This window comes from Mixophyes fleayi, chromosome 1, assembly GCF_038048845.1.
Source record: "Mixophyes fleayi isolate aMixFle1 chromosome 1, aMixFle1.hap1, whole genome shotgun sequence".
Classification (NCBI taxonomy): Eukaryota; Metazoa; Chordata; class Amphibia; order Anura; family Limnodynastidae; genus Mixophyes; species Mixophyes fleayi.
The window spans coordinates 66,055,163-66,071,316 of NC_134402.1; the positions used below are offsets into that span (position 1 = coordinate 66,055,163).

At 39.0% G+C, this 16,154-nt stretch overlaps 1 protein-coding gene across 2 annotated transcripts in view; it reads left to right on the plus strand.

Moving 5' to 3' along the window:
• The window catches only part of KIT (KIT proto-oncogene, receptor tyrosine kinase), a 52,281-nt gene extending 36,602 nt beyond the window's left edge, over window positions 1-15,679 (plus strand). For both annotated transcript variants that reach the window (XM_075195742.1, XM_075195733.1), the window contains exons 12-21: window positions 359-463; window positions 553-663; window positions 4,166-4,316; window positions 5,501-5,577; window positions 5,898-6,025; window positions 7,285-7,407; window positions 11,277-11,388; window positions 12,054-12,153; window positions 13,206-13,311; window positions 14,114-15,679. In XM_075195742.1, coding sequence (XP_075051843.1) covers window positions 359-463; window positions 553-663; window positions 4,166-4,316; window positions 5,501-5,577; window positions 5,898-6,025; window positions 7,285-7,407; window positions 11,277-11,388; window positions 12,054-12,153; window positions 13,206-13,311; window positions 14,114-14,236 — 1,136 coding nt within the window. In that variant the 3' untranslated portion in view covers window positions 14,237-15,679. The remainder of the gene's footprint in view (window positions 1-358; window positions 464-552; window positions 664-4,165; window positions 4,317-5,500; window positions 5,578-5,897; window positions 6,026-7,284; window positions 7,408-11,276; window positions 11,389-12,053; window positions 12,154-13,205; window positions 13,312-14,113) is intronic.
• Window positions 15,680-16,154: the final 475 nt, after the last annotated feature.

The following is a 16,154-nucleotide window of genomic DNA, read 5'->3' on the forward strand; positions in this document are numbered from 1 at the left end:
ATTAGACTGTACAGTTTCTATATTGTCTATTTTTATAGAGTTTCTCATTATAACCATACAACCATTTTTAAAGACTGTCTGGCCACTCCTTTTTTAGTTACCTGTCTAAAATTGTTAAGCACACCGTTATATAAGTTAAGGAATACTATAAACAGTAGGAAAATGGCAGATTCTGATTGGCTGCTATGGATTACACCACCTTTTTTGCAGTTTGTGTGCTCTGTGCACCAGTTTTCATAAATATCCCCAGTATGTCCAATTTTATCTTACTCCCTTTTACATCATTCTAGTTAAATATTATTATTTTTATGTCATATGCGTTGTATCTAAAGAATTTTTTTATTTCTCTTGTAAATAGGTAAGATTTTGGGTGCTGGTGCTTTTGGTAAAGTGGTTGAAGCCACCGCTTATGGCCTTTTGAAAGAAGACAACACACTTACCGTTGCCGTCAAAATGCTGAAACGTACGTAAGCTTTGGGGTCTGTGTCCTGTTATATTCAACAGCTCATTGCTCTTTACATCTGATGCTGAATAAATTGTCTCTAATTCCAGCAAGTGCCCATGCAACGGAGAGGGAAGCACTTATGTCTGAACTGAAAGTCTTAAGCTATCTTGGCCATCACAAAAACATTGTGAATCTTCTGGGAGCCTGCACTGTGGGAGGTAAGTGAATATATAAGTAATTATTATCTGTAAATAACCGCATGGAATATGTTTCTTGTAATATAAAGTCTATATCTCAGTATTCCAAAATAGAACACTGTGCAGCCACAAAGAGGATTTTTAAGCAATAACTGGATGCCATTAAAGGGGTTTTCCAATTTTATGAAATCCTTCTCCAATAATATAAATTTGTTGTGGTTTCCTCCCCTGGAACCACCATCCTGTGCTCTATATTACTCTTGGATTTGCTCACAGAGCCAGCACAGGCCCTAGACCCGGTGGCATCCTTAGTTCCTCAGACATGGAGTATTGTGCTTGGCTGCGGTATAGCATAGCCAAATGCCACACGCTCAGCGTAACACTGACATGGAGGTGTCAGAGGCAGAATGAATGACATTATGTCACTCATTCTACTTTTTAGATGCCTCCTGATAATTGGCCCACTAGTCAACAGCCTACATCCGTCTGTTAGTGTCGGCCCTGACTCCTCGGCTCTCACTGTAGTGGGTAATACCTGACACAGCGGGTCTAATGGCCAGCTTTAAAGACACTGTGTCGGTTTATATATGCCAGGACCCTGCTAAATAACGCAGATGGTGGGGGTGCCAGTGGATGAAGTATTATTCATGGGAAGAGGAGTGATTCAGCAAAATAGTTTTTAAAGTGGAAAACCCTTATTGATTGCCTTTATAATCCCCTCAGAGCAACCTTTGTCAGTTGCCCTATTTCCACCCACAGCCATCACCTTAGATGTGCCTATACATGCTGCAATTTGTATAGCCACTTAGGACCTAATTGTATGGGCCAAAAAAGACTGTTGATCATGATCATCATGTAGATCAGGATGGACAGTCTATCCGATGGACGATCACCGCGTCCGACCATGTCTTGGTCATCATCCAACTACACTACTAGTGTCCCATGGTGAGATCTGACTGATTGGCCCTTATATGAGCATCATAAGACTGAACTAAAGACAGCACCGCAAAGATGTCTGATCCTCTACATATCTGAGGACACTAATTCTCCTCAATTTGTCTGGGTAAAGCTGCTGCTATTATCAATTCTACCAGCAATGTTGTCGCATTTTCTAAACAAAAAAACACAGATGTCATTACTGTTGTTATTAGGTGTCAGCACATACATCATTTTATTTATATTAACCCGAGCAGTAAATATAGCTCGTTGCCTGATAACAAATGGGGAAGTTGGACTCACATCATACTATATGTTTTGCACTAGAGGTCGAGTCCTTGTGAAATAGGTTGTATAGACTAAATCCTTGTCAGGCATTGCAGACAGGAAATATTATAGATTAGTCTGGTGTGTTTTGTTTTCGGAGACCGTTTTCTATAGGAATTAACATGTACTGACAAAAGCTTACATATAACACATAAGCCACCTGGTTGCCCAAGGGGTTAATGATAATTGCTTAATTGTAAGTACAGCTTAAGTTCCAATGTGACTAAGCCTTCATGGAGTCAGTGAAAATTAAAGTACTGTTAATGTGGACTTGTGCTGCTATATGTAGAGCATAGTAAATGCATCATCAATCATTCTTCGTCAGACAGAAACAAGAAATCTATTCAGCAGAATAGAAGCAGCGACACGCTTTAATTTGCTGTCTCTCTATGGCAGATTACGTGCTTAGCAAACATGTGTCTGGCTGATAAAGAACTCTCCCAATCCTGTCACTTTCTTGAGAGCTCTTTATAAAGAGGTTGCAGTGTCTCACACAAGTACAACTTGTGATAATGAATGTGTGTGACAATCAGATTGGTTCTACCAAGAAAGTATCAGTGTTCCGATCTGATGGGACTAGTAATCACAACTCTTTATTCTGTGTGTATGCTGATTACCTGCTGCCCTTGTCTACGTTTACACTCCAGACAAGTGTCTGAGTCACATGCTGTTTACCTCAGACATGTAACCAATGGCAGACTCTCTAGTAGTTGATGTGGGGGATGGGGTACTGGTTTTTTTGGTAGTGAAAGCTATGTTTATATGAAGAACTTGCTTTATATAAAGAAACTTTTGCAAATATAGCAGTGAAAATTCCCATTCATTCACAGAACTGGAGATATTTTGTATTATACTTACATTTGTTGTGCAGCTGAATATTAGTTGTTTTGTGTTATCAGTCATTTTCTGCACAAGGTCTGTGTCTGTCAATGATGTTACTGACAGGATATCTCCCCCATGATCACAACTTTTTCTTAAGTGTCTTCAGTACTAATAAGCTCCTGAATCAAAGTACCACATTACATATCTCATACTTGCCAACTCTCCCGGAATGTCCAGGAGACGCCAGGAGAGCTGGCAAGTCTCCCGCATCCCACAATTGTGGGGCTAAAATGCCGCGATTCATGGTGAATCGCGTTATTTTAGCCCCGACCCCGCGACCAACCGGCATATTTGTCATGGGGGGCGGGGCCAAAATGTCACGTTTGGGCCGCACCCCGCCCTCTAGGCACACCCATCTCCCAGATACAACTTGCCAAAAGTAGGCAATTATGACATATCTTCAGAGATGGTAATTCATTCTAACGTCTAATACATATTATTTAAGGTGTTAGTCATTGGACTATCCTGAAGTACCATTAATTACTTAATGTATTTGGAAAATCAGTGGGGAAATCAGGAGCAGAACATTGTATTCTGAGTGAAATAGGGCATGCTGGGAAATTTGCAAATTGATATAAACTGAATTTGTACAGTCAAAATAAAAGATTTAAAGCGTAGTACTGCTGATGTATTCATGGGCAGAGGCGTAACTAGCGAGCTGTGGGCCCCGGTGCAGGGCAGCTGGAAGAAGGGAACTTGGGGCCATGTATCGCCATTATCCCTAGCAGCTGACCCATTATCTCCATGGGCCCCGGTGCACCACACCTGCTAGACCAAGGAAGTTCCGCCATTGTTCATGGGACATGTACAGCTTGATCAATGGCATTACTGCCTATTGGCTTCTTTTTCTTCAAACTGGTAAAATGCACTCAATGGATTTTCTTTTTACTTTATCTCTCTATAAATGATCAGTAATCATTACTTGGACTTGTTGAACAAAACATCTGTCAATCATAGGAAAATCCTTGTTTTACTTCTAACTTATATATTGTATCTACTGATCTTTCCCATTACCTATACTATATCACTGCAGTGAAAGTGGATCATTTGGAAACTTGACTACAAAGCTTTACATCTCATTAATGCAAACAATTACCTGCTTAACTGGCATGAACAGACAGTAGGAATATTGACTCATTTAGAACTTGTCATATATCAGTAGAGTACAGACCTTGTGATGATGTCTTTCTTCAAGCTTGCTGAGAGTTTCTATAAAGCTGTTATTTTATTGGAGGACAGTGGGTTATCTGTTTAATCCCCATAGAGTTTTCATTATTTGATTAGTTTTGCTCCTGAATCACAGTGTGCTAAAGTGTGTCACACTTTGAAAGCATACGGTTTTCTTTTACATAACATTTATGAAACCTGATATTACCAGGCCCAACTCTTGTCATCACTGAATATTGCTGCTACGGAGATCTTCTGAATTATCTGAGAAGAAAGCGTGATTCCTTTATCTGCCCAAAATTTGAAGACCATTCAGAAAATGCCCTTTATAAGAACCTTCTTAACTCAAGGGATCATGTCTGGTGAGTAGAGACATGTTTTTCATATATATTTTTTTTACTAATGATGAACACTTATTAGAAAGTAGATGTATTCGTTTTAGTATTAGTAGTTGGACCCAAATAAACCTTATTGTCTGAAAGGCTAACAATCATTTGTGTGCTAATTTGGGCAAGGAATTTTTTTTTAAACAAAATTGCTGTCATTGACTAGAAATAAAGATTATTATTATTATTATAATTCACGAGTGACATAAATATATGTCAATTATCAGGTAAAATATATCCTTATGTTTGGTGATGTCACTTTAATAAAATATAGATTGTATTTGGTAAGCAGTGAGGTCACTGGTTGAACATCATCTCTAAAGTCTTCTGTGATAGAATGTATAGGTAAAGTACACCAGGATATAAAGATGAACTCCTACAATGGCCGCTTTGTTTTAAATTGAAACGTGTTTATCATAAGGATTACCGTACCCTCTTACTGTAAAATAAAAATCCTATTAGAAGTCACTTTGGAGTACAAGGCATTGGCGTTTATTTGGTCACATAACTCTAATAGCCCTATTTTGTACATTAGGAGGTTAATTCTTCCAATTACCTGTACTCTGTGTATTGCCGTACCACGTATGCAGACATTTGTGAGAACAGAAGGAACATACCTTCTTCTCTTTGACCTCGGAGCAGCCTTTGTAGAAGGTCATGTTACGTGTAAACAATATTGACTTGAAATTTCCCTGGAGACTGATCAATTGTTCATCACTGGCTGTCTTCCATGATGATACTAATTGTTATAACTTCTGCTCCTAACATAGGTAATGACTTTATGAGATAGTGTAGTATACCTGATGCTACATTGTATAAAACAAACAGCATATGGCACATAAGAAGCCATTGTAGAGAGCGCAGGTGGGATTTAAGAACATCAATTCACGTATGAAATAATAGGAACTCTTTCCCTCTTTAATGTATTCAGCATGCTTTGTTGTTGATGCCCATGGTCGTGTCTGTGAGCTTCTGCAATCAGTATTTAGAGGTGCATCCTGTGCTGCAGTTACTGAAGAATACGCATGTCAGGCATTGTTGTGCCTGTTCTCCTGCCAAATATAACAATTCATATCCTTGCCTTTGTTCTTGGATTCTTTATTCGTGGAGCTGTAAATAGAGACAATGTTGTAAATCCTATCCTTCCTCTTGTTTTACAGTGATGGAATTAGTGAGTACATGGATATGAAGCCGGGAGTTCCTTATGTAGTGCCTAAACCAGATAAGAGGAAATCAGGTAACTTTAATTCACTCTCCACAATTGCATTTTACAATGGCTCTAGCCATTAGTATTCAGCAATCATTTACATGCCCATCACTTGGTAGAGACACAATTTACACCAGCGAAAGCTAAAATAATTGCATTTGTTCCGAAATTACCATGTTTCTTCAAACTGAGCCTTTTTGTTTAAAGTTTCACATGGTTTTATTGTGTTTAAAGCTTAGTAGCGGATCTTTTGTTTGCTTGTGTGGAGGGATAAAGTGGCCATTGCTCAGACCAAGACATGCTTGTTTAAAACTCGTGTATAACTGTTTAAACCGTTTATCTTGAATTAGGTTCCTATGTTGACCAAGATGTCACCATTGCAATGCCTGAAGAGGATGATTTAGCCCTAGATACAGAAGATCTGATTAGCTTTTCATATCAAGTTGCACAGGGCATGAACTTCCTGGCGTCTAAAAATGTGAGTTAACACACAGATGCACACACATTTGTACTTGACATAGAAGCAAAAATACAGTTGCAAAAATAAGTCCATAGGCAAATAATTCAACGTTTTAAAGCAATCTTATGATATAAAGATACCTCTTCTTGATCCATTAATATTTGCAGAGATCTTTACACTTGTAATGGACAAGTGGCAACAGATAGTACATTTTACCCATTGATCTCTATGGCGAACTAAATACCCCATATAAACACACTGTAACATAAACGCAATAATATTACACACATGGAGACAAGCCCTTGTAGTTGCTTTATTTCTTCCATAGTTATTTCAATGACCTAACCACTTTGTTGTTCTTTGATTACTAATTTAGGGCCTGATTCATTAAGGATCTTAACTTAAGAAACTTCTTATATAAGTCTCCTGGACAAAACCATGTTACAATGCAAGGGGTGCAAATTAGTATTCTGTTTTGCACATAAGTTAAATACTGACTGTTTTTTCATGTAGCACACAAATACTTGATAGCTTATTTGAACACTGAAATTTAAGGTTGATATTTGTGTGCTACATGAAAAAACAGACAGTATTTAACCCTTGTGCAAAACAGAATACTAATTTGCACCCCTTGCATTGTAACATGGTTTTGTCCAGGAGACTGAAATAAGATACCTCTTCATTTAAGATCCTTAATGAATCAGGCCCACGGTTATATAATTGATTATTACAAATGTATCTTATTATTTAAAAGTAATGCATGTTATTTAATAGTTATAGACTTATAAAGGAAAATTATATCATACTTACCAAATTTCTGCCATTGCCTTCCGGGAGCTGCCGTGGGGGAGGTGGGCGTGCGGGGCTCCAAAATCGTGTCATTTTGGATCCCCCCCCTCCCCTTGACGTAATGACGCAAACGCGTCATTTTACATTCCTGGAAAATCGCGTTATTTTGGCCCTAATTCTGCAGATGCGGCATTTTGCCATACTCTACCGGGAATCCGGGAGACTCACCCAAAATGCGGGAGTGTCCCGGACATTCCGGGAGAGTTGGTAAGTATGAATTATATACAGCAGTTAAATAAGTACTCAGCTAATCGCATTTTAAATAAACCAGAATACGAAATTAATAGGCTATATCATAAAATTAGACTGATCTTTCTTCTCTTTACATACATTTTTTATGTAAAACATAATTTCAATGCTTGTTTGCATGCAGACTGAGTTGATGTTCATCTTATATTCTTAACTATTATGCATCTATTTTTTTACAGTGTATTCACCGAGACCTGGCAGCCAGAAATATTCTCCTCACTCATGGTCGAATAACTAAAATCTGCGACTTCGGCCTCGCTAGAGATATCAAAAATGACTCAAATTATGTGGTGAAAGGAAATGTAAGTAAAATCAGGTGTAATTCAGTTAGAGATACTCAGTGTTCTCAAATTCACTTAGAAAACATTGAAGAGATGGAAAATCACATCAGGACACTCTCTCTTGTACAGTACATAATGATTTGGTGATATAATGTAAAACTTCATGTAAAAACGACACTTTAGTAAACCTATTAGACACATTTTTATCGTATATAATGGAAGTATTGTACATAATGTACGGTTTAGTAAAAAAAAAAAAAAAATCTATTGATCTTCTTAAACCGATTAACAACTGACAGAAAAGGTAATACAGATGGGACTGTAATATAGAAATATATCAGAACTTATATTTGTAAGAGATATTTTTCTTCTACTATTTCAGTCAGTGATAAATGGAGGGATGGCGGTGGTAGACGAGGGTTTAATGACAAAGATCTCTCTCCGTTTTCACAGCCTTGTTGAAATTACACATTGAAATGTATTGTTTTTGACTCCTGTATTCTTTCTTGGAAACATTTATACTAAATATATGGACACAAACATTAAAGTAGAACTGTCGTCTACAGCGGAGGCAGCCATTTTGTGGTGTGAATCAATAGTCATGTAAATCCAGCAGCTAGGAACTAGTGACATCACTGAGGCCTGAGGCACAAAGATAGGCCGTGCTCTCTTGGCTATTGATTCGACCCACAAAATGACTGACTTAATTGTGTTCGTGTGGTGGGTACACTTTAAGAACCAAAATGGCTTCTTTGTTGCCCCCAACCTTTTATTTAGCAAGATGATGTTCAGCTTTCCCCTTTGTTTTTGCTTAAGTAGGTGCTGAGGTAAAATATTGCCTTTTCTGAAACATGATTCAGTGATTGATAAGGATGAGTTAATTCTTCAAATAAGCAGTGATTTTATAAAAGTCTTATGTCTGATACCTTAACCTCTTTACCTCCTTCATCTTATCACTTATAACCTGAATTAATGACACGAGACCTGAAATAGGGCACAAATAAATGATTTATTCATAAACATGGTGGAGGTGAAATAAGCAGTCAGTCCGACGTGTGCCAGGCAAAACCCAACTGTCCTAGCATATACTTAGGACTACAAACTGGGGAACAACCAAACCCCTGGGTTCAAGTGGGGGACCAACCAATCACACCCCGGGCGCACATATCTACCTGGACGGGGCACCACATCCTGAATCTACCGAACCCGCCCCTCCTCTGGGCTATACTGGAAGCAACCACAGGGCAGCCCACAAGGGCGGTGCCTGAAACCGAGACTAATAGCCGATTCACTCGAAGGGAGGCGGGTTCACCATGCCCAATACCGTAATGTGGCCCCAAACCACTGGCCGTCGACTGTACTGCTTTTCCGGCAATAACTCCATCCGTCTTCACTGAGAGATATGCTGTTGCCAACGCTGATATCCATCAAACAGAGCATCCAATCACGTCCTTTTCTCATCAAACGTAACCAGGGAGGGTGGGTGGGCAACTTCCAAACTGCCAAGGACTGAGCAAACTCCGCCCATCCAACTTATAGTCCTAAACCCCTCCCCTATGACACCAGATGGGCGTACCCAAAGATTAACTGTTAACACTCCAGAGAATAGTTCAGTTAAAGATACAGCAAAGCTTTTATTATCCTTCGGTCCTATGTAGATCTCAGTTCTTAATTTTATTTTAATAACCACGGGCAAATCAGCATCATCAAATCTGACCAGATATGTAGTTTATAAACTTATACATACAGCAATGAGAAGCAATTTGATACACATCAGGGGCCGTATGGGCCACCTCTAACCTTCAAAATGGCCGTACATTACCCTTAGCTTCAGAGACACCTATCTGTAATAACATATCAGTTGTATATGTGTGTGTATATATATAAATATATATATATGTGTGTGTATGTAAGTGTGTGTGCAGAGCCGTAACGAGGCATGTGAGGGCGGTGCCGTCGCCCAGGGCGCAAGGCCAAAGGGGTGCAGCAGCCGCCCGCTACTTGCCTCCATTCCTTCAGCCCTTAAGTTCCGCTTAAGGGCTGAAGAGAGAGAGGAGAGAGAGAGAGATATTAATTTACAAGAGTTTGATGCTCCAGCCCTTAAGTTCCGCAGTGGAACGCATGTGCGTTCCACTGACAGGAAGTTCGGCATTTGGAATGCAAGTTTGGCGCCCCCCACTTAGATGGGGGGCGCCGGTGCCCTGTCTCGCCCAGGGCACTAAAATGTCTAGTTACGCACTGTGTGTGTGTGTGTATATGTATGTATATATATATATATCTAATATATAAATGCTTAGTGGCGTCTGTCTGTCTGTGTGTGTGTGTGTGGAAAAAAAAAACAAGTTGCAGCGCCATCTGCTTAGCAGAGTTATACACTGACCTACTAAATTCTTAGTGTGGGGAAAAAATTCAAAAAGGGCTGAAATTTGGTAGGGCTCAAACTCATTTTCGTGAGGTAATTTTACCTCATGAACACACATGTGTAGAGGCGTGCGTTAATGTGTGTGTGTGTGGAAAAAACTATTTTCTCAGAAAGGGCTCATCCAATTGACCTGAAATTTGATATACTGACATTATTTGACAAAAAAATTAGAATAGTCAAGTCAGTTAACTTCCATCATGCCCCCTTCCCCCCGTGGGAGGGGTAGTAAAGGCTAAATTTACGAGTTGAGGGGTCAAACTCATTTTCGTGAGGTAATTTTACCTCATGAACACACATTAAAAAGGGCGCTTGTGTCGGGAAGAAAGATCTTCCTCTGAGGAGGCCTGGGCTAGGTCCAAATGCATGACAAGAACCTTTTTAAGACCTTAAGTATCTTGATTTGACTAGAATGCATGAGTATCATGCACGGGTTAACTTGTATATATATATAAAGCTCTTTATTTTGAAAGGGAACATGTAAAATCCAATACATCAGCATATATTTTAGTGATGAGATAAGTAAGTTTTACATACTGTGACAACTGTAACAAACAACTCTGACATTAAAGCAGGAAGGAGCTTGGGGCCACATTTGAAGGGCCCTATAAACACATTTCACCTGTTTTGACCTGAGATCAGATAGATCAATCCTTAGATGCAGCACTCAGTATAGCCACAAGACATATATAAAAATGTCATCAAATTCAGCCTTTGTTAAACAGAGAAGTAACAGATGAAACTGCAACTTTTACTAGCGAGACAAGTACATGTTTATTATTGTTTAAAAAGAAACAAAGTGATTTCATATGACAAGTAACGTAAGCAAACCAGAGCTGAAATTGTTCAGACTAAATGCAACCGACCAAAAAAAAATAAGTTTTGCTAAAAAAAAAAAGAAAAAAAAAAAAGAAAGACACAAAAGTCACAACAATCTTGCTGGGAAACAGAGACAAGGGGCTAGATTTACTAAGCTGCGGGTTTGAAAAAGTGGGGATGTTGCCTATAGCAACCAATCAGATTCTAGCTTTCATTTATTTAGTACCTTCTACAAATTGATAGCAAGAATCTGATTGGTTGCTATAGGCAACATCCCCACTTTTTCAAACCCGCAGCTTAGTAAATCTAGCCCAAGGAGTGCACACTTTTGTGGTCTGTATCCAGGGCAATATATTAGAAAAAGATTTCCGTAAGAGATTACTATGAATGTTTTATAGGTCAGCCTATTGTTATACCTTAATGCACTACTTTACTGTAACATTAACTTTATGCAATTGTTATTACTTTCTCTCCATTATATTTATTGCTAATACTGTATATTTATATGTAAATGAGAAGGAGGAGACAGGCTCAGCTAGCCAGCATTTTAAAAACATGGCTCCTCCTACTCTTTAACATATACAGTTTCCAATACTTCTGATGTAGACAGATACTTTATTTTAATTAGATCTTTAAATTCTGTTTTCAATAGGCTCGGCTCCCAGTGAAGTGGATGGCACCTGAAAGTATATTTCATTGCGTATACACGTTTGAAAGCGATGTCTGGTCGTATGGAATCCTCCTGTGGGAGATCTTTTCTCTAGGTATGTTGTTTTGGATTGTTTGTCAAAAAAAAATCACTAAAAAAACCAAGAAGTCACAAATGCATTCATTATTCATCTAATTATTTTATGTTTACCACAAGGGGCCTGATTCATTAGTGATCTTATCTGCCGTTTTTTGCTTATCTTAAGCAAATCCACTCTGTGCATGCTCAGAAAAGGGAGATAAGAAGCAAAATCCACTGCATAAGTGAAGAATTTCTTAAGTTAAGATGAAAATCCATCTTAACTTCACTCTTATCTCCCCGTTTCTTCTTAAAAATAAGCATCTTAACTTTTGCACAAGATGAGATCACTAATGAATCAGGCCCAAGGTCATTAAAATAGAATATTTATGATATTTAGAATAGAATATGGCTTAAATGGAATATATACCCTATTTATACACTGTGTTCCCTGGAACTTTGTTTTTCAATAGCTGATGCTCTTGTTAATTTTAATTTCATTAGAAGCCTCCTTTTTTTAAACATAAAACAATACATTTTGAAGTATTAACTTAAGAGTTCCTAGAATTCTTTGTTATTGAGTAAAAACAAGACGAGTAAAATGTAGCTGAAGCCATTTGGTTATTTTCACCCCATCTTATAATTTTCTTCTCCAGTAATTCCTGTCCTGTTGTAACATTTCACTCTTTGATTAATGAACAGGAAGCAGCCCTTACCCTCGAATACCGGTGGACTCCAAGTTCTACAGAATGATAAAGGATGGTTACCGCATGCTGATCCCAGAATGTGCTCCGGCTGAACTGTAAGTAACCACAGAACACGTTGACTTTTTTTCTAGTGAATTTTGTAATTAGGAACTTAGAAAGTGGAGTTTGTAACTTTTTTTAAAAACTAAGAGAGACGGGCTGTAGGGGAAACTAAAGGAAGTTAAGTAATATTTCACGTGCATCTATCTATGTCTCAGCCTTTTTTAAAAAAAAAAGTGCATTGTGTCAATCTGCATTTCAGGCTTGATCTGGAGATTGGACAAACTATGCGATGCAAGGGGTGCAATTGTTTGTCTCACTTGCAGGCAGGGCTGGATTACGGGAATTGAGGCCCCCTGGCTAATGAAGCCAACCCTCAACCCCCCCCCCCTCCCCGCCCTCCCCAAGCGCTTACCTCCGAATTTTCTTCTCTGTTCTTCCGTCACTCACCCCTTGCTGTAGTCCTTCCACAGCGTGCGGTAATCTCCTTACTGAGGAGATCTCATGAGAGTGATCTCACGAGATCTCCTCAGTAAGGAGATTACTGTGAGCCATGGAAGGACTAAGGCAGAGGGTGAATGACGGAAGAACAGAGAAGACAAGTCGGAGGTAAGTGCTCGGGGGGGATGACAGGCTCAGCAATTTCAAGGGCCCCCCAGATGCCCACGCCCCTGAGCTGTAGCCCAGTTAGACCTTGGGTTAATCAGAGAGGCTTGCAGGGAGAACAATGTCTGCCTTTGCATGTGACACACAATTGTTGGCTTTGTAGCTTTGGAGTTGGGGTAGGATATCCCATTCGACCAACTAAATTTGCCCCCTTATAAATGAGTCCCATTGTGTTCACTATAACCCAAACAGTGCAGTATCTGCTTCTGCGTAATGATGGCTTTGCTGTTTATATAACATAAATCCTTATTTATGTATTCATGCCACAGAGGTCTATTCATTTAAGAGTGTTGTTTTTGTCTCGTGACCGGAATAAGATACTTACCCCAACATATCCCGAGAACCATATTCTGGTGACTCAAATGTTTTCCTGTGTGATATATATGTAAAAAAAAAGCCTAAATTGCTGCATTACTGAAGAATAATGATTGATTGTTTTCAGGTATGATATCATGAAGAGTTGCTGGAACTCGGACCCACTGAAGCGACCAACGTTTAAACAGATTGTACAGATGGTGGAACAGCAGCTGTCAGACAGCAAGGGCCATGTAAGTACAATTCTTCCTACACTTAAGACTATGCTCTCTAATGGCATTAGCAAGTCACCTACACAGAATGCTTTACGTGGTATTGTAGGATATCAAGGCTGGCAAGCTAGCATAGATACATAACTGATATCTTCAAACGCCTACTACCTACCTATATAAAAACAAATAAATTGATTTCATAATGTTTGATATGCCTCCATGATCGAATCTAAACTCTTCAGATCCATTAACCCCATCGCAACTTAGGCCATATAGGATAACTTAAAGAAGAGCTACAGATTAGAGATTGCAGATAGCAAAACTAGAGATGATATGCCACAGTTCTAATTATGTGTACAGAAATTCTGTAGTTCTTAATATGTTATCAGTACTATAAGCTGGTACTTCTCAAATGAGGCTTATGGACCTTGTGCATTATATTTTTCTCACGTCCTTTCAGTACTAAACTAAGAAATAGCTTGTATTACTAGGCAACTTCTGCTTAACGTACTGGGATTTGTAGTTCTACAGCCGTTGGATAAACAGTTAGCCTGTGCTAGTAAGTTTGTAGAAGAGAAAAATTGTCAATCCGCTCTAAAGCAAGGACAAACCTCAATAAGTATCATATGTTATATATTATATGAGGGGGTGCTCCCTAAACTAGACGAATCTAGAACATAAAGGGAATCAATTGTAGTGTATACACTACTTTTTTCAGTTGATGTCCATCATCAATTGATTCCCTTTATGTTCTAGTTAGTTTGTACTAAAGTAAAGTTTGTACAATCTTTAATCTTGTTTACAATTGCTTTCTTGAAAACAGACATTTCCAAACACCTCTCCTGTATGCCCGAATCATGCACCGGTGGATCACTCGGTGAGGATAAATTCGGTGGGGAGCAGCACGTCATCCACTCAACCATTGCTAGCACACAGGGATCAATGAGTAGCCCATCATGTCACCTCAAGCTGCTGGTGGATTTCCTCATCTTCACACACTGAATATTACAATGATACCACTATCCTACAGAGAAAGAGAGAAAGTGGGTAACAGTTGAACTGCTGAATTCCAGGACAGAATCGTCACTGCCACTGGTGATCCAGACGTCTTTCAGAGTGACAAGCTTGTCCCCATGGTCCCCTTCAAGCAATGTGATACATGAGAAAACTGTGACATCTGTCTAATATCAGAAAATATTTTCACCTGTTGTTTCCTACTGAAGACAAGTTAGTATTTACGTATTAGAACATTGCTCAGCCATGCTCAGCCACGATGTCAGGTACCCGCTGATGACTAAACGTTGAGATCCACGCTTTACGCCTACTGACATTCCAGTTCTGAGCGCTTTGGGAGAGACTTAAAAAAATTAAGACACGGCGTTCAATTGTAGCATAAGAAAGCACACAAATGTAGAAGTGTTTTGAAGTTGCAAAATGAGTGCAAACCCAGAATCCTACTGAATAGCTTCTGCTGTACATACTTCTCCAGTCTCTTGCTACTGATTCAGGTCTCCTATACGGTCTATTACATGCAAATATTTATTAATCATTCTCATGCACTTAATCACATTGATAGATGCAACAAATATAGTTATAAAGTTAAATTATTTGGGTAAATACCGGTCATCTTACTTAAGTACCAGAGGGATGTCATACCTTGTGTAGATAATGCCTAGCTTGGAGCAAGCATTTCTGATTGGCTAATGCAGAATTACAACTTCTACCATCTAGCTAGAACAGGATAACAGGAGTATTAGAAGATATAGATTGGCTGAATCATGGCCTTGTATCCTAGCAACAGCTGTCAATAGCTTAGCCGTACTTGTAATGTTAACCCTTTCTTTGAAGACTTGCAGTTCTACAAAAAGGTTCGCTCAGGCATCGCCCTGAATTTGCACTGCATTTGTCTCTGCTGTTTTTTGCACCTTTTTAAAATGTTTGAAATGTTTTCTGGGACAAAAATGCTTTGACCCTTCGCTCCTGGCTGACCAAACTGTTCAAGAGTAGAGAATTCCACTGTGTGATCTTGGACAGATCACTTCAGTATACCAAAACCATTAATACTAAGGTACTTTGGGGGCACTTATTCTGACACTTTTACTTTAATGGTTTAAGATGTTATATTTTTGTACATTTTTATTGCAAATTGTTACTTCCAGTGTGACTGGATGTTAACATTTCTTTTTGTTTCGTGTTATTTTGTTTCTGTAAATATGGAAATTCTAGTAATAATTTCTTTTGGACCTCTGCTTTTCCCCCACCAAATATTCAAAGTATTTTTGTATGTATGTAAATAGGTGTAATTAGTGTTGCAAGTCTCCAAAACATTTTGGGTATGTTGCCTGATTGTTTAGAACAATTGTTCACAATAAACGGTTCTGTCATGTTATATATTCCTTTGCCTTTCTCTCTCGATAGATAGATAGATAGATAGATAGATAGATAGATAGATAGATAGATAGATAGATAGATAGATAGATCATACTTGCCAACTCTCCCGGAATGTCCGGGAGACTCCCGCATTTTGCGAAAGTCTCCCGGGTGAGTGTGGCAATCTCCTGAATTCTGCCCACTTCACTAGGAAGTGCCCCACTTCCTAGTGAAGTGGGCAGAATTAGATCCCAAACGCCGCGATTCCCGGTGATGTCACATAGGGGGCGGGGCCAAAATTACGTCATTTTGGCCGTCCCGCCCCCCTCCACTGGCTGGCTACCGGAAGGGAACTGAAGAAAGTGGGCAAGTATGAGATAGATAGATAGATAGATAGATAGATAGATAGATAGATAGATAGATAGATATAGATAAGGTTCAAGCAGACCTGTATTTGTGGAAGGCCACACAGATTTGGGGATGACAGATTTTTA